This window comes from Mobula birostris, chromosome 6 (genome assembly GCF_030028105.1).
Source record: "Mobula birostris isolate sMobBir1 chromosome 6, sMobBir1.hap1, whole genome shotgun sequence".
NCBI classification, from domain to species: Eukaryota; Metazoa; Chordata; class Chondrichthyes; order Myliobatiformes; family Myliobatidae; genus Mobula; species Mobula birostris.
Window position 1 is genome coordinate 38,876,220 of NC_092375.1, and position 18,819 is coordinate 38,895,038.

General features: G+C 40.4%; 1 protein-coding gene across 5 annotated transcripts in view; it reads left to right on the plus strand.

Moving 5' to 3' along the window:
- Positions 1-18,504, plus strand: part of LOC140198963 (protein maelstrom homolog) — a 56,798-nt gene extending 38,294 nt beyond the window's left edge. For 4 of the 5 annotated variants that reach the window (XM_072260274.1, XM_072260278.1, XM_072260275.1 and 1 more), the window contains 5 exons: positions 2,378-2,522; positions 8,106-8,168; positions 9,610-9,739; positions 17,421-17,487; positions 18,124-18,504. In XM_072260274.1, coding sequence (XP_072116375.1) covers positions 2,378-2,522; positions 8,106-8,168; positions 9,610-9,739; positions 17,421-17,487; positions 18,124-18,251 — 533 coding nt within the window. In that variant the 3' untranslated portion in view covers positions 18,252-18,504. Of the gene's footprint in view, positions 1-2,377; positions 2,523-8,105; positions 8,169-9,609; positions 9,740-10,696; positions 13,480-17,420; positions 17,488-18,123 lie in introns of those variants that run through there. The other variant, XM_072260277.1, reaches the window with a different exon arrangement.
- Positions 18,505-18,819: the final 315 nt, after the last annotated feature.

Consider the following 18,819-nt stretch of genomic DNA (forward strand, 5'->3'; position numbering starts at 1 on the left):
TAAGCCCAGCAGAACCATTTCTACTGATAGAAGGACCAGAGGCAGGTTACTGGCAGGTGGGGCTTATCAGTTATGATTGGCATTTTATATAACAGAAGGAAAACTCTGATCTCAAACTTCCATTGCCTTGAGGCCATACCCACTCATGAGGATGCCTTTGGGAGTAAACCCCAAATTGGAACTGAAGTCGCTAAGGCAGTCCAACTTTGAGTTCAGCACTGACTGGCAACTCCTGTGATGCTGCTGGTGCCAAACTGTGTTGGTCTCTGCCATTCCTTTGGATTCATCAGCTGTGATGGGGGGTGGGGAGCCTGATGCATGGACAACAGCTTGCTCTCCATATCATACTGGCCTGGCTTGTATATCGACTGAATGTCGATGGCTAGAGTGCAACATCATGGCTGACCCCGACCAGCAGAGGGTCTCTCTCTCTCTCTCTCTCTCTCTCTCCCCATTCCTATGCATTCAGGTACTTACAATATATTCTTTCAACAAGCTGATGCACGGATCATATTATGCTGCAGTTTGTGTCATTGCAAGTAACCTTTTTTTGGTGTGGTTTGTTATCTGCAAGAGACTTGACAACTGACATCAGTGTGTGCAGATCCATTTCTGAACTTTAATTCATGTAAGATCCAAGGATGCTCCAAATTGCTCATTGCTGATATTTCAAAAGTGTGACATTCTTTGAATTATGGCAGTTATGGCAAGGATAGCAGTGTACAAAATATGAAAACACTTTGAGAGATCTGATGAAAGATTTATTGTGCCATATTCAAATTTGCTGATGACATCTCTGTTGTAGGCTGAATCAAAGGTGGTGATGAGTCAGTATATAGGAGAGAGACTGAAAATCTGGCTGAGTGGTGTCATAACAACAAATTCAATGTTAGCAAGACCAAGAAATTGATTATTACCTTCAGGAGAAGGAAACCAGACATCCATGAGCCAGTCCTCATTGGAGGATCAGATGTGGAGAGTGTATTCAACTTTAAATTCCTCAGTGTTGTTATTTCAAAGGACTTCTTGTTTGCCCAGCACGTAACTGCATTTAGTCATAGTCACAGTCATACTTTATAGATCCCGAGGGAAATTGGGTTTCGTTACAGTTGCACCAACCAAGAATAGAGTATAAATATTGCAATATAAAACTATGAAGGAAGCATGGCAGCACTTCTGCTTCCTTAGGAGTTTCAAAGATTTGGCATGACATCTGAAACTTTAACAAACTTCTATAGATGTGTAATGAAGAGTATATTGACTGGCTGCATCACAGCCTGGTATGGAAACACCTTGGGTAAAACCCTCCCCACTATTGAGCACATCTACACAAAACGCTATTGCAGACAAGCAGCATCCATCATTTGGGAACCCTACCACCCTGGACATGCTCTCTTCTCACCGATGCCATCAGGAAAAAGGTACAGGAGCCTCAGAACTCACACCACCAGGTTGAGGAACAGTTATTACTCCTCAACCATCAAGCACTTGAACCACAAAGAATAACTCTACTTCACTTACCCCATCATTGAAATGCTCCCACAACCTATGGACTCAGTTTCAATCACTGTTTTCGATATTTATTGCTTATATATTATTTCATTTTATTTGTATTTGCAGTTTGTTGTCTTGCACACTGGGTGAATACCCAAGTTGGTGCAGTCTTTCATTGATTTCATTACAGTTATTATTCTATGGATTTATTGAGTATGACCACAAGACAATGAATTTCAGGGTTGTACATGGTAACATATACATTTCTACTTTGATAATAAATTTACATTGAAATTTGTCATTTTCATTGATATCATGCCTCTGAAGCAACATAAAGCATAGAACTGGAATTTGTGGTATTTTGAAATTGTATATCAGAGTATCAGCATTCCAACCATATTTCCTGACCTTCCTTTAATGAATGCAATGGGGAACATTCCTTTTGTTTAAAAAGATTCAGTTTCAATGGAAAGAAATATTAGCAGCCTTTGATTTTTTTTTAATTGTGTACCTGGCCATCAACTTGCCACTCTGTGATGGAAAACAAGCAAGAATGTTCATTTAGCACTCATGGCAAGGGAAAACAAATGTAATCCTGATGCTGTGGTAGAATGAATGATAAGTTAAAGGAAGAATGATTGAGACCTCTTCTGTAAAGTGGTCATGAGGCAAAGTTGCATGGAAAGATATGCCAAACTGTGGGACTGGGGTGAATGATAGGAGTTGACTTCCATGTCATTTTGTTGATATTGCAAAAGGCAGTGTGTTCAGAAATTCATCATGATGTATAGCTACTCTCCAACATGATTGTTGCACACAATGAAAATAATTTGACACGAAGTTTAGTTGTCAATTTTATTATTTTATATACTTTTTACAACAGGCGGTAGCAGCATTCCAGTGAATGTTTTTGAGATAGAAGAACTCATAATAAAACTTCATGAGCACAAGCTTAAAAAAAAGCCTTCAAAGGATAGTGTTGAAAGAATGCTGAATGTTATAGTTTGGGATTATGCCATGAATACCAGGTACGTCCATAAAAAATGTTGTCCTTTTAAATTAATGTAAGAAATCATAAAATGAGGAAAAGTCAGTTTTAAGAAAAAAAGCTCTTAATCTTTGTCTTAAAGAATGTTGCTTTTGTGTGATTATTGTGCTATGCCACTGTCTTAATATTGGGCTTGTGCCAGGTACTGGGTAAGAAACAAATTAAACTACTCACAAACAACAACTACTCACAAGTCAGCTATGGAATGAAATTTGCAAGATGTAATTGCTTCAATATTTTATGAAAATGAAAAATGTGAAGTGAAATTGCTAAACTTCACGCATTGCCACAATTAACCTGGTTACCAGTCTTCACATTTTTTTTGTATTTACCCTTAATTTAGTGAAACATAAATTGCACATAGGTGTGCTATCCTAGGTGATGTGAGAATCAGGTTTATTGTCACTGTCATCACTCGTGAAATCTCCAGTAAATTACATATGGTAATTCCACCTCTCCTCCCCCCCGCCCCCCACCTCACCATTTCCCATCACCCTTTTCCTCTCACCTTATCTCCTTGCCCGCCCATCACCATGTTGTGGTTTGTACAGCACTTTGGTCAACATGGAAACATGAGGAAATCTGCAGATGCTGGAATTTCAGGCAACACGCATAAAAGTTGCTGGTGAACTCAGCAGGCCAGGCAGCATCTCTAGGAAGAGGTACAGTCGACGTTTCGGGCCGAGACCCTTTGTCAGGATTAACTGAAAGAAGAGCTACTAAGAGCTCTTACTAGCTCTTCTTTCAGTTAGTCCTGATGAAGGGTCTCGGCCCGAAACATCGACTGTACCTCTTCCTAGCGATGCTGCCAGGCCTGCTGCGTTCACCAGCAACTTTTGTGTGTGTTACTTGGTCAACATGGGTTGTTTTTAAATGTGCTTTATAAATAAATTTGACTTGACTTTGATCTCCTTCTGGTGCTCCTTCCCCTTTTCTTTCTTCCATGACTTCTGTCTCTTTCACTAATCAGCCTACCAGCTTTTTACTTCATCCCTCCTCCTCCAGGTTTCATCTATCACCTGGTGTTTCTCTCTTCCCTCCCCCCACCTTTTAAATCTACTCAGCTTTTTTTTCTCCAGTCCTGCCAAAGGGTCCTGGCCCAAAACGTCGACTGTACTCTTCTCCATAGATGCTGCCTGGCCTGCTGAGTTCCTCCAGCATTTTGTGTATGTTGTTTGGGTTTTCAGCATCTGCAGATTTTCGCTTGTTTCATATGTGAAATCTGTCCTTTAGTGCCAGCGGTACAGTGTAGGCATAATAAGTTGCCCTAAGCTACAATAAATAAATAAATGAATTGTGTAATAGGGTTATAGTGAAGTCGTCTTCATGGACTGTTAGAAATCTGATGACTGAGGAGAAGAAGCTTTTCTAAAATGTTGGATGTCTTTTCCCTGATAGTAGTAATGAGACGAGGGCATATCCTGGATGGTGAGCATCCTTAACGATGGATGCTGCCTTCCTTAGGTACTGCCTTTTCAACATGTCCTCAGTGGTGGGAAGGCCTGTGCCTGTGACAATGTTGGCTGGGTGAAAAAAATTCTAACTTCCTTTGTTCTTATTCAGACATTTAATTGCTTAAGATTGCATTTAATATTACATCTTGCTAGTTGTCCTTTGGTACCTCATTAGCTTCATAAAAAAAACATTAATGTTGGTAGAACTGTGTTGTAGTTATTACCATATTAATGGAATTAAGCGAGCTTGTTTTTTTATTGTAAACCACTAGCATTTTTCAAAGTTGCAAAATCATCACTTCAATTTGATGTACCAACTAATGCATGGTGGACTTCAGCTGTACAATTTACTGAGTTGTAGGGATTTCAATAAGTCTATTTTCAAAACAAAAACTTTCATCAGTAAGACCAGACTGAAGTGTCATTTGAGTATTTAAAATTGTGAAGCGGACAGGGAATGTTTGGGTCACTTTAACATGCATACGTGTCCTGTTGGTTCCTTCCAGTCAAATTTCAACATTGATTGCTAGCATTCTAGTCTGCCTCAGAAAACAGGCAATATCAGTGCCTTCAAGAAGAATTTGGCAATAAAAGATATCTGTCAGGAAGCAACAACTAAGCAGGAAGCTATGATTACAAGGCTTCACATATGCTCGGACTGATTATTCAGTTTGAGGAAATTTCCAATTTCAGTGTCTTGTGTTTTCAGGAAGTTGTCCAGACTATTTAAAGCATGCTTCAGAAATTAATTTGGCCTTGGTAACTCCATGGAGATTGGCAGCTCTAATGCAGGGTTATTAATCTCTATTACCAATAAAATTAGTGGACTTTTTAAGTTGCTTTCTTATTCAGCCACCATCATTCAAAGTGGATTTTTTTTTTCTAATTTCAGCTAATCCATGCCCCACCCCTGTGTTCTTGTCCCTTTCTCACTATTCACCTAGGTTCTCTTCTTTTCCAGGGCAGTGGTACACTTTGCTGTCATATCTCTTCTTTTCTTTCTGGGTCTTTGCGGGCCATCTTGCATTCCAGCATTGCAGCCTTTGCTGCAGTATCTTTGATACTGATATTGTTAAATGTGCTGCTGGATTAGTTAGTTCCATGCTCATAGGTGTGTGCTATGGTATATGCCTAGCAAAGATAGCAGCACCTCTTCATTCCAACCAACAAATATTAATTAAAAACCATTCATTCAGTTTTTCTAAAGACAAGAAAAGCTGCAGATGCTGGAAATCTAAAGCAACACGCACAAATTGCTCAGCAGGCCTGGCAGCATCTATGAAAAAGAGTAAACAGTTGACATTTCAATGTCGACTTGGCAATTTTCCTAGACCTTTTGAGACTTAAAAATCCATTCAGGAAATTGAGTACTTCTGTCTCAAATTGTCATCAATTTACCCATTTCAACAGGCATTTTTTTTAGATTATGAGAACACTCAGTCCTCTTTTATCGTCATTTAGAAATGCATACATGCATTAGGAAATGATACAATGTTCCTCTAGAGTGATAGCACAGAAAACAGGACAAACCAAAAACTAACACTGACAGAACCACATAATTACATATAGTTACAGCAGTGCAAAACAATACCGTAATTTGATAAAGAACAGACCATGGGCACTATTTAAAAAAAACCTCAAGTCCCGATCAACTCACGAGTCTCCGATAGCAGGCGGCAAAAGGGAGAAACTCTCCGGCCATAAACCTTCAAGGCACCAACAACTGCTGATGCCTTGGAAGCAGCCAACTGCAGCCGACACAGAGTCCGTCCATCCGAAAACTTCGAGCCTCCGACCACCCCCTCCGATACAGCCTCCCGAGTGCCATCCTCTGCTGAGCGCCTTTGACCTATCCCTGGCCACTGACACAAACAAAGCTGAGGATTCGGGACCTTCTGCTCCGGAGACTCCGGTTACCACATAGTAGCAGCGACAGCGAAGCAGGCATTTCAGAAGTTTCTCCATATGTTCCTCCGTACTCTCACGTTTGTCTCCATCAAATCAGAATTGTGCACAGTCCCCTACTTGACAGATTACAGGTATCATTCACCGGAGAGGCTGCGCTGCCATCTTCTCCTCCTCCTCTTTAATTAAGAGTCAAACATTTATTATGGCTTGGTGTCGCACAGGCCAACCCACACGAATAAAAAGAAAAGGCTTCTTTCCTTGAAGGTTATTGGATTTCCTAGGTCAGATTTAAATTAATTTTGCTGGTTCATTAGTCCTGGTCTGTATTCCATATAAACAGCCATAATGCTACTGTGCAGTGATTGGATGTACATTATCTTTCATTTTACGTGTCGCATCAAAGAAAAATCTCTCTTACTTTACATAAAACAGTTGCATTTATTGGAAGAGCTAGAGCATCCTAATTAGATTAGTTGTGATTTTGTGTTCCTCACTTTCCTGATTTAGACAATAAGACATAGGAGCAGAATTAGGCCATCTGGCCCATCCAATCTGCTCCACCATTCAATCATGGCTGATCCTTTTTTTTGTTCTCCTCAACCCCCAGTTTCCGGCCTTTTCCCTGTAACCTTTGGTGCCATGTCCAAACAAGAATCTATCAATCCCTGCCTTAAATACACCCAGTGACCTGGCCTCCACAGCTGTATGTGGCAACAAATTCCACAAATTCGCGGCCTTTTGGCTAAAGAAATTTCTCCGCATCTTTATCTTGAAGGGGCGCCCCTCTATCCTGAGGCTGTGCCCTCTTGCCCTCGATCTCCCACCATAGTAAACACCTTTACCACATCTACTCTGTCTAGGCCTTTCAACATTCATAAGGTTCATCCTTCTGAATTTCAGCGAGTACAGATCCAGAGCCATCAAACGTTCCTCGTATGATAACCCTTTCATTCCTGGAATCATCCTTGTGAACCTCCTCTGGACCCACTCCAATGCCAGCACACCTTTTCTAAGATGAGGGCCCCAAAGCTGTACAAAATACTCAAGGTGAGGCCTCCTCACCAGTGCCTTATGAAACCTCAGCACCATGTCCTTGCTCCTGTATTCTAGACCTCTTGAAATGAATGCTAACATGGCATTTGCCTTCCTTACCACCGACTCGACCTGCAAGTTAACCTTCGGGTGTGCTGCACAAGGACTCCTAAGTCCCTTTGCATCTCAGATTTCTGGATTTTCTCCCCGTTTAGAAAATAGTCTGCACATTTATTTCTACTACCAAAGTGCATGACCATGCATTTTCCAACATTGTATTTCATTTGCCACTTCCTTGCCCATTCTCCTAATCAGTCTAAGTACTTCTGCATCCTACCTATTTCCTCAACGCTATCTGCCCCTTCACCAATCTTCGTATCATGTGCAAACTTGGCAACAAAGCCATCTGTTCCATCATCTAAATCATTTATATACAGCATAAAAAGAAGTGGTCCCAACACTGACTGCTGTGGAACGTCACTGGCAGCCAACTAGAAAAGGATCCTTTTATTTCCACTTACTGCCTCCTACAAATCAGCCAATGCTCTAACCATGTTAGTAACTTTCCTGTAATACTGTGGGCTCTTAACTTGGTAAGCAGCCTCATATGTGGCACCTTGTCAAAGGCCTTCTGAAAGTCCAAATATACAACATCCACTGCATCCCCTTTAACTATCCTACTTGTAATCTCAAAGAATTCCAACAGGTTCGTCAGGCAGGATTTTCCCTGAAGGAAACCATGCTGACTTTGTCCTATCTTGTCCTGTGTCACCAAGTAATCCACCTCCTCATCTTTAACAATTGACTCCAACATCTTCCCAACCACTGAGGTCAGGCTAACTGGTCCATAATTTCCTTTCTGCTGTCTTCCTCCTTTCTTAAATAGTGGAGTGACATTTGCAGTTTTCCAGTCCTCTGGCACCATGTCAAAGTCCAATGATTTTTGAAAGATCATTTCTAATGCTACAATTAGTGATGTGGAAAATTTCAGCACCTACCTTGCAACTGATTTGTTAGATATAGAAATACAGGTGTTTTGGAACACAAGTTATTTAAGATCCTATAGCATATTATTGGATTCTGTGTGAAGTATTGTTACACAAAATATTCTGGAAATGATGCTAAAGAACTTGCTTTTCCAAAAAATATTTATCTTCTTTCCTCTAAAGGTGTAAATGGCATGATGAGCGTGACATAGTGTATTGTGCATTAGCAACAACCAAGAAATGTGCGTAAGTTAACATTTTCCAGTAAAATCGCTCAATGTACTTTTGGAACGTGGATAAGGTAGTCAATAGCAGTATATCTTACTGAAAATGTATTCAATATTTATTTCCGTGTCCTGTAGAAATGGAATTGTTTGGTTTTATTTCTTGGTTTCTGTTATTAAAATATTATACTGTCTATGATAACCCAGCTACCAAATTGCTAATTGTGTCCATTATCTGTGTATCATGATACCCAGGAAACAGCAATAATATCAAGTGCCACATATGGGAAAATGTGAAGTTTTGCACTTTTGGGGGACAAACCAGGGTGGGTAGGACATACACAGTGAACAGTAGGGAACTGAGGGTTGTTATACTCTATTCTTGGTTGGTGCAACTGTAACAAAACTCAATTTCTCTCGGGATCAATAAAGTATCTCTCTCTGTCTGTCTGAAAGAACAGTGGGGTCTGGGATTATAGATCCATAATTCTTTGGAAGTGTCATAGATAAATAGGGTTATAAGGAAATCTTGTGGCATATTGGCCTTCATAAATCAAAGTATTGAGTGCAAGAGTTGGGATGTTATGTTGGAGTTGTATAAGATGTTGTTATGTATAAATTTGGAGTATTGTGTGCAGTCCTACTCACCTACCTACTGGAAAGATATCAGTATGAAAATGTACAACAATGTTGCCTGGACTTGAGGACCCGAATTACAAGGAAAGTTTGAATAGGTTAGGACTTTATTCCTTGGAGCATAGGGGAATGAGGGGTGATTTGATAGAGGTATTACGAAGTTATCAGTGGTGTATTTTTTTTTCCGCTAAGGTTGGTTGATGCTAGGACTAGAAGTTAGAGTGAAAGGTGAAATATTTAAGAGTGAACTTCATTCAAAGGATGGTTTGAATGTGGAATGAGCTGCCAGCAGCAGTGGTGAATACAATATTTAAGAGAAATTTGGGTACGTACATGAATGGGATGGGTATGGAGGGCTATTATCCAAATGCAGATTGATGATATTAGACAGAATAGTGCAGCACAGTCCAGATTGGCTGAAAAGCCTGTTTCTGTGCTGTAGTGCTTTGTAACTCTATGTCCAGTTTTTCAAAATCACAGAAGTATGAAGTCTAGAAATGTTCACCTGTTAAGGAATCCAGCATTCTTTGTTGTATTACATAATTGCAATTGTTTCAAAAGACTTTCCATTTATATACCCTTCTTGTGACAATTGTTGCAGGTGAGAGCAACATGCTTTAATAACCAATTTCAGTGAACTATTTGCACTGTGGTGTCATTATATTAAACTGTTTCCTATGCTCTGTCCACAGTGCATTGAAGCCTTTTTAATTAATGCATAGGAATATGATTTTCCAATTAAGCATCTTATATAATCTATTTCAGTAAACATAAGTTAGTGCCCACAAATTGTAGAAATCTGAAGTTTGATTTGATGTTTATTTCAGATACTGCATCAGTGATTCATTGTCTTCCATTTATAAATTTGAGATAACAGCAGCACACATTCCAAAAAGAGAGTTCACCTATGGCACCATATTGAATCCTAAAGTATTGGTATTGGACCATTTTAGCCAGGTAATAGGCTTTAGCATTATATTTTCCTTTTGGGTGATCAAGGATTTGATCAAATTTGTTCTTCTTTGAGAGTGAATGTTTAAATGACTTTGCCAACAAATCTGTAACAGATGCATGTGAATTATAGAGAATTGTAAATGTTTTCATTTTAAAGTGAGACGTCTTTTCCATTAGTGAAGGCTTTTGAATGTTAGATATTCCACTTGGAATCTTAACCTGGGGTTAGTAGGTAACTACTTAGCATGCAGCTGACCAACAGTCATATTTTCAAGATTGGTGCTTTAGAACGAAAGATGTGTTGAACAATTAGTGTGCAATTATTTGCTACCATTTCAACTATAATGGTTACTGTTATTGGCATTAACTTGTCTCTACCTAACTTGCCTGAGTTGTTTTCTAAAATACTCGCTTCTGAGATTCAGCATTTTGCTAGTATAAAATCTGCATTTGTTTTTGCATGATGAAAGAAATATATATAATTACATTATCAAGAAGTTCCTTCTATAATTAATAGCTAAAAGAAATCAATCTGGATGATGATTAGTAGAACTACAAATTAAAACTTTTAAAAAATCATTAAACTTATTAAGCAATTACTTCAATCCCATTAGATAAAATAGATCCTTTATATTAATGCTGACAAACAAGGCTGTCAATTCTGTCAAATCAGCCTGTCCTCTGGATTGAGCAAGCAGATATGTTTGGATAGGATTGTTTGCTAGAGGGAACAGTCATGTGGAATTTCATATATCTCCATAGTTGTCAGTTGAAACAAACTTAATAAATCCATCTTGAGCAGATTGCCAGGAATCATCTAATAGTGTTATAATGGCAGAAAACAGAAATGCTGGTAAAATACAGGCCAAGTAGGATCTGTAGAAGGAGAAACAGTTAACTTTTCTGATTAAGATTATTCAAGGATTGAGTTTTAACTAGCATTTTCTGTTTTCATTTCAGATTTCCAATCTCTGCACTTGAATTTTTTACTTATTGCAGTAAACAAAGTTGGGGGTTTCCATAGATTAGAGAAGTATGTTAGATTTCAATAACTTCTCCAAAGCTCTCCTTTCTTGATACTTTATCAGGAAAAGAGAGCTTAGGAGAAGTTATTAAGTCTCCAGAATGAAAAAAGACAAACTTTAAAAAGGATTAAGAGTTTAACTTCAGGTAAAATACACACAAATTTGAAAAGTCGTGGCAAATACAGGTTTAAATGTGTTATTTTAAATTACACAGCATACAATGCAAAGTAGATGAGCTTACAACACAGAAATTAACAGGTGCAACATTGAAGGCTTAACAGAGTTGTGGTTGAGAGAAGATCACAACTGAGAGTTAAACATCCAAGATACACATGCTGTTGAAAAAACGGGTAGGTGGGCAGAGGGGATGGGATGGTTCTGTTTAAAAAATGAAATTAAATCCTTAGCAAGTAATGGCATAAGATCAGAAGAGGTAGGATCATTATGAATTACAAGGGTAAAATCTCACTTATGGGAGTTATTTACAGGTCTCCAAATGCTAGCCAGGATGTAGTGTATAAATTACAACTCGAGATGGAAAAGGCATTTCAGAAGGACAATTTTACTATAGTAATAGGGTATTTCAATATACAGGTAGATTGGGAAAATCAGTTTGGCACTTGATCCCAAGTGAAGGAATTTGTAGAGAACCTATAAGGCAACTTTTTAGAGCAGCTTATGGTTGAGTCCACGAGGGAAAAGGCAAATCTGGATTTGATGTTGTGCAATAAACCAGATTTGATAGAGGGACTTAAGGTAAAGGAACCCTGAGGAAGCAATGATCATAATATGATAGAATTCATCCTACAGTTTGAGCGAAAGAAGCTAAAGTTGGATGTATCAGTATTACAGTTGAGTAAAGCTAACTAGGAAGACATGGGAGAGGAGCTGGCCAGAGTTGATTGGAATGATACTGTGGCAGGGATGACAATAGAGCAGCAATGGCAGGAGTTTCTGGGAGTAATTAAGAAGCCACAGGATAATTTCATCCCAACGAAGAAGCAGCACTCTTAAGGGAGGATGAAGCAATCATGGCTAATGAGAGAAGTCAATGACAGCATAAAAGCAAAAGAAAGAGCATACAGTTTTTAAAAAATACGCAGGAAACTTTTGGATTGAAAGACTAAAAACAGGCAATAAAAAAGCTATAAGGGAAGAAAAAAATTGAAGATAGCTAGCCAATAATATAAAAGAGGATACCAAAAGTTTTCTTCAGGTGAGTATGAAAGACAGGAGTGAGTATCAAACTGCTGGAAAGCGACACTGGAGACTGGCAAATGAACTGAGTACATACTTTATGCCAGTGTACACTATGGAAGACACCAGCAACATGCCAGAAATTTGAGAGAGTTGTGGGCAGAAGTGGGTGTAGCCACTATTACTAAGGAAAAACTGCTTGGAAAACTGAAAGGTCTGAAGGTAGATGCACTACACCCCAGGGTCTGAAAGAGGTAGCTGAAGAAATTGTGGAGTCATTAGTAGTGATCTTTAAAGCAATTTTAGTCTATTATTAAGGGTGAGGTGTCAGGGTACTTGGAAGCACATGATAAATTAGGCCAAAATCAGCATTGTTTCCTTGAGTGAAAATCTTTCCTGACAAGTCTGTTGGAATTCTTTGAGGACATAACAAGCAGGATACACAGAAAATCAGAGGATGTTATTCTCTTGGATTTTCTGAAGGCCTCTGTCAAGGTGCTGCACATGATGCTGCTGAGCAAAATAGGAACCTGTGGTATTAGAGGAAAGGTACTAGCAAGGATAAAAGATTGGCTGACAGGCAGAAGGCAGAGTGGGAATAAAGGCAATCTTTTCTAGTTGGCTGCTGGTGATTAGTGAAGTTCCATGGGGGTCAGTGTTGGGTCTGCCACTTAGCGTGTTATATGTTAGTGATCTGGATGGATTTGTGACTATGTCTGTGGTTGATATGAAGGTAGGTGGAAGAGCAGGTATTCTGCAGAAGGACTTGAATAGATTGGGAGAATAAACAAAGAAGTGGTAGTTGGCATACAGCCTTGGGAAGTAAATGGTCATGCATTTTGGTAGAAAGAGTAATGAGTTTTCAAAATAGGCAGAAAACTCATAAATTGCAGTTGCAAAGGGACTTGGTAGTCCTAGTGCATGAATCCCTAAATATTACCTCTCAGGTTAACTCAGTGAGGAAAACAAATACAATGTTAGCTTTCATTTTGAGAAGACTGGAATGTAAAAGCAAGGCTGTAATGCTGAGGCTTTATAAGGCATTGGTCATTCTAAGCTTGGAATATTTTGAACTATTTAAAGGCCCATGTCTGAGGAAGAATGTGCTGGCATTGGAGAGGTTCCAAAGGAGGTTCACAAGAATGATCCTAGATGATGTATGAAGAGAGTTTGATGGTTCTGTGCTTGTACTAGCTGGATTTTAGAAGAATGAGGGAGAATCTCATTAAAACCTACCAAATATTGAACACAAGCTGTCTGGCCTGCTGAGTTTCTCCAGCATTTTGTGTGTGTTGCAAATATTGAAAGGTCTGGATAGAGTGGACATGAAGATGGTGTTTCCAGCACTGGGAGAATAGGATCTGAAGGCGCAGCCTCAGAATAAAACAATATTCCTTTGGAAACGAGAAAATCTGCAGATGTTGGAAATACAAGCAACACACACAAAATACTGGAGGAACTTAGCAGGCCAGGTAGCATCAATGGAAAAGAGTACAATTGACGATGTGGGCCAAGACCCTTCAGCAGGACTGGTGGGGGGGGGGGGGGGGAGATGAGTTAGAGTAAGAAAGTGGGGGGGGGGAGGAAGAAACATGAGGTGATAAGTGAAACTGGGAGGGAGGGGTGAATTAAAGAGCTGGGAAGTTGATTGGTGAAAGATACAGGGCTGGAGAAGGGAATGTAAGAGGAGAGGACAGAAGAACATGGAGAAAAGGAGGAGGAGCACCAGAGGGAGGTGATGGGCAAGTAATGAGGTAAGGTAAGTGAGGGGAATGGGGAATGGTGAAGAGGGGGTTGGAGCATCATCTGGAGTTCGAGAAATTGATGTTCATTCCATCAGGTTGGACACTACCCAGATGGAGTATTAGGTGCTTCTCCAACCTGAGTGTGGCCTCATCATAACAGTAGAGGCGGCCATAGACTGACATATGAGAATGGGAAGTGGAATTAAAATGGGTAGCTACTGGGAGTTCCAACTTGTTCGGACAGAGCGTAGGTGTTTGGCAAAATGATCTCCCAGTATGCGTTGGAGCTCAACAGTATACTGGAGGCTGCTTTGGAAGTACCAGATACAGTAGGTGACCCCCAACAGACTCACAGATGAAGTGTCACCTCACCTGGAAGGACCGTTTGGGGTCCTGAATGGTAGTGAGAGAGGAGGGGTGGGCGCTACATCAATGACTGCGTTCGTGCTGCTTCCTACACCTGTGCGGAACTCAACACCTTCATCAACTTTGCCTCCAGCTTCCACTCTGCGCTCAAATTTACCTGGTCCATTTGCGACACCTCCCTCCCCTTTCTCAATCTTTCTGTCTCTATCTCTGGAGACAGCTGATCTACTGATGTCTTTTATAAACCCACTGACTCTCACAGCTACCTCTTCCCACCCTGTTCTCGTAAAAGTGCTCTCAATTCCTCCATCTCTGCCGCTTCTACACTCAGGATGAGGCTTTTCATCCCAGAACTAAAGAGATGTCCTCCTCCTTTAAAGAAGGAGGCTTCCCTTCCTCCACCATTAGTGTTGCCCTGATCCACTTCTCTTCCGTTTCACACAGGTCTGCCCTCACTCAGACCTCCTGCTGCCACACTAGGGATTGAGTTCCTCTTGTCCTTACCTACCACCCCACCAGCCTCCATACCCAATACATAATTCTCCGTAACTTCCGCCATTTCCAATGGGATCCCCCCACCAGGCACATCTTTCCCTCCTCCCCCAGCATGCTTTCTGCAGGGATCTCTCCCTATGCGACTCCCTTGTCCATTCGGTCCTCCCCATTGATCTCCCTCCTGGCACTTATCCTTGCAAGTGGAGTGAGTGCTACACCTGTCCCTACACCACCTCCCTCACTACCATTCAGGGCCCCAGACAGTCCTTCTAGGTGAGGCGACACTTCATCTGGGCAAGTTGTTGGAGAAGATCCTGAGGGACAGGATTTATGAGCATTTGGAGAGACATCATCTGATTAGGGATAGTCAGCATGGTTTTGTCAAGGGCAGCTCATGCCCTTTGAGCCTGATTGAATTCTTTGAGGATGTAACAAAATGCATTGATGAAGGCAGAGCAGTGGATGTAGTGTATGTGGATTTCAGTAAGGCATTTGATAAGGTTCCCCATGCCAAGCTCATTCAGAAAGTAAGGATGCATAGGATCTGCTTTGTGGATCCAGAATTGGCTTGCCCATGGAAGGCAAAGGGTGTTTGTAGATGGTTTGCATTCTGCATGGAGGACGGTGACCAGTGGTGGTCCGCAGGGATCTGTTCTAGGACCCCTCTTCTTTGTGATTTTTATAAATGATCTGGATAAGGAGTAGAGGGGTGGGTTAGTAAATTTGCTGATGACACAGAAGTTGGCGGTGTTCCAGATAGTCTGGAGGGTTGTCAAAGGTTACAGCGGGACATTGATAGGATGCAGAACTAGGTTGAGAATTGGCAGGTGGAGTTCAACCCAGGTAAGTGTGAAGTGGTTCATTTCGGTTAGGTCAAATTTGAAGACAATATAATATTAATGGTAAGACTGTTGGCAGTGTGGAGGACCAGCAAAATCTTGGGGTCCGTGTCCATAGGATACTCAAAACTGCTGTGCAGGTTGACTGTTGTTAAGGCGTATAGTGTGATGGCCTTCATCAGCTGTGGTATTGAGTTCAAGAGCCATGAGGTAATGTTGCAGCTGTATAAGACTTAGACCCCACTTGGAGTACTGTGTTCAGTCTAGTCACCTTAATACAGGAAGGATGTGGATATTGTAGAGAGCGTGCAGGGGAGCTTTACGAGGATGTTGTCTGGATTGGAGAGCGTGCCTTATGAGAATGGGTTGAGTGACTTGGCCGTTTTTCCTTGGAATGACAGAGGAGAAGAGGTGACCTGATTGAAGTGTATAAGATGATGAGAGGCATTACAATCGAGTGGATAGCCAAAGGCTTTTTCCCTGGGCTGAAATGGCTAACAAGACGGCATTGTTTTAAGGTGCTTGGAAGTAGGTACAGAGGGGATGTCAGTGGTAAGTTTTTCACACAGTTAATGGTGGGTGCCTAGAATGCACTGGCAGAGACAGTTGTAGAGGTGGACACAATTGGGTCTTTTAAGAGACTCTTAGATAGGTACATGGAGCTTAGAAAAATAGATGACTCTGGAGGGAAATTCTAGGCAGTTTCTAGAGTAGATTATATGGTCGGCGTAACATTGTGGGCTGAAGGGCCTGGAATGTGCTGTAGATTTATATGTTCTTTGTTCTGTTTAGACCATAAGACCATATGACAAAGGAGCAGAAGTCGGCCATTCGGCCCATTGAGTCTGCTCCGCTATTTTATCATGAGCTGATCCATTCACCCATTTAGTCCCACTCCCCTGCCTTCTCAGCATAACCTTTGATGCCCTGGCTACTTTCCAACATTGTATTTCACTTGCCACTTCTATTTACTCTATCTGGTGCTCCCAGTGTAGCCTCCTGCATATTGGTGAGACCCGACGCACATTGGGAGACTGCTTTACCAAATACCTGCGCTTTCTCCACCAGGAAAAGTGGGATCTCCCAGTGACCACCCGTTTCAATTCCACTTCCCATTCCCATTCTGACATGTCAGTTCACAACCTTCTACTGGTTTGAGGAGCGGCACTTTATATTCCGCCTGGGTAGTTCCAAACCTGATGGCATGAATATCTATTTCTCAAACTTCTGGTGATTTCCTAGCTCCCGCAACCCCCCCTTCACCATTCCCCATTCCCATTCCCCTCTCACCTTTTCTCTTTATTCCTCTCATCACCTCCCTCTGGTGCCTCTCCCCTTCTCTTTCTTCCATGGCCTTCTGCCCTTCTCCAGCCTTGTATCTCTTTAACCAAACAACTTCCCAGCTCTTTACTTCACCACTCCCTCCTTCCCAGTTTCACCTATTGCCTTGTAGTTCTTCCCCTTCTCTACCACGTTTTAACTCAACTCATCGTTTTTCTGTCTAGTCCTGCTGAAGAGTCTCTGCCTGAAACGCTAACTGTATTCTTTTCCATATATGCTGCCTGGCCTGCCAAGTTCCTCCAGCATCTTCAGCATTTTGTGTGTGTTTGAACATCCCTTTAGAACAAAAATGAGGAGGAATTTCTTTAGACAGAAGGTAGTGAGTGTTGGCAGTTCATTGCCACAGACAACTTTGGAAGCCAAGTTACTGCGTATATTTAAAGAAAAGGTTGATAGTTAAAGGGAAGAAGGCTGGAGAATGGGAAGAAAGGGAATATTGGATCAGCCATGATTGAATAGTGAAGCTGACTCAATCAGTGAAATAGCTTAGTTCTACTGCTGTGAATATGATCTTAGGATCAAACGTTTATGAGATGGTCACTGGATTTTCTCTCTTGAAGAGAGAATAATTTAGGAGGGGGTAAAAATCATAAACAACCTGGAAGGAAGTTTTAACTGATTTTGTTTAATAAAGCAAAAGTCATAGTTGCAAATAACTTTCTGATTTTGTTAAAAGCAAGCAAAAGCCACAGAGAATTTGACCAGACATTGTTTTCGCTCACCCTCTGAACGCACTTCCAGTGGTAAGTGAAATTATTTATTTTGAAATGTTCTCATTTATCATGCATCATTGTCTTACAAAACCTACTGCATACTTCAACAAAATATACATATTTCCATTTGATTAGAACTTCTACCCGGTTCATTTTTTGGAAAAAGAAAATTTCAGTACATCGTGGCCATTAATCACTGAAAAGTGTCAGCTCTAGAATAGCGTGGGATCTGCAACTTATTTAAAACACTAAAGTTATTTTGTTTTTAGCTAACTTTTCATATTTTTATTCTTTAATTATTTTTCAATGCCTCTTTAAATTCTGGTAACTAGAGCAAAGCTAAGTATTTGTGTTTACTCCCTATCAACACATCAGGGTTGTATTGGAGGTAGAACTGCTTCACTGTACTATAGTTAACCCAAGTGTGCTATGTCCTAGTGCCAGCAGAATAAGTCCTCAGCAGCAAACGCATGTAATTTTGCATTTGAGCTTACCCTTCCATTAACTACAGGCAGCTATTCACTACTACTAGTACTAATAAAGGGTATGGTAGTGAAAATTAATTCCATAATGATAACATGCATTTCCCAATAATTTGTTGGGAAGTAATTTTGATATTTTTATGAGCATTAGGATTCAAAAAGATTCTCTTCTTTTACAATGTAGGTAAAAACAGTGCTTTGGCATCCAATTTGATGGATTACCCCCTTGCAGCTCAGTTTGGGAGAGGGAGAGGTGCTGTTGCAGCATGGCTGAATTTTCCATCCCACTCACCATCAGGATTTCAGCAATAAAAACGTTTAATTATTGAATCTGTTAAAGACAAAGCCATTTGGTGTTCAGCTCTAACTTTGTGTGTATGCACAAGAACATACACAATACTAGAATAAAAATATAAAACAGAATGTGAAACCTAGTAATGGATCACTCTGCATAGAAAAGAGTTTTTTTGCAAATGGCATGTTCAATTTAAGATTTTCACATTATATTAATAGTAGAAGAATTTCTTTTACTGGAGTAATGCACGGAGTGATATTCTTAATTTGTTTTGTGTTTTATTGATCAAATTCCTGAATTTGTTCCTGTAAAAGTTGTTAAATAAAATATTTGACAACAGTGTGCTTTGGTGATAATTTATAGAGGATTACTTTAAGTTTTAAGGATCTACTTTATAAAGGAAAACCTTATGGTTAAATGATGCTATACCAATTGGCAGATGGAAACTTGTGTTTGCGCACTTTATCAAATGAGCTGAACTGAATTTAACTAACTAGCCAGAAGTGTAGTGTGGGATGTTTGTAGTGTGGTAGTGAGAAGGGGATTGAAAAGGACAGACCTTTTACTGTGTGTTTTAGGAATTAG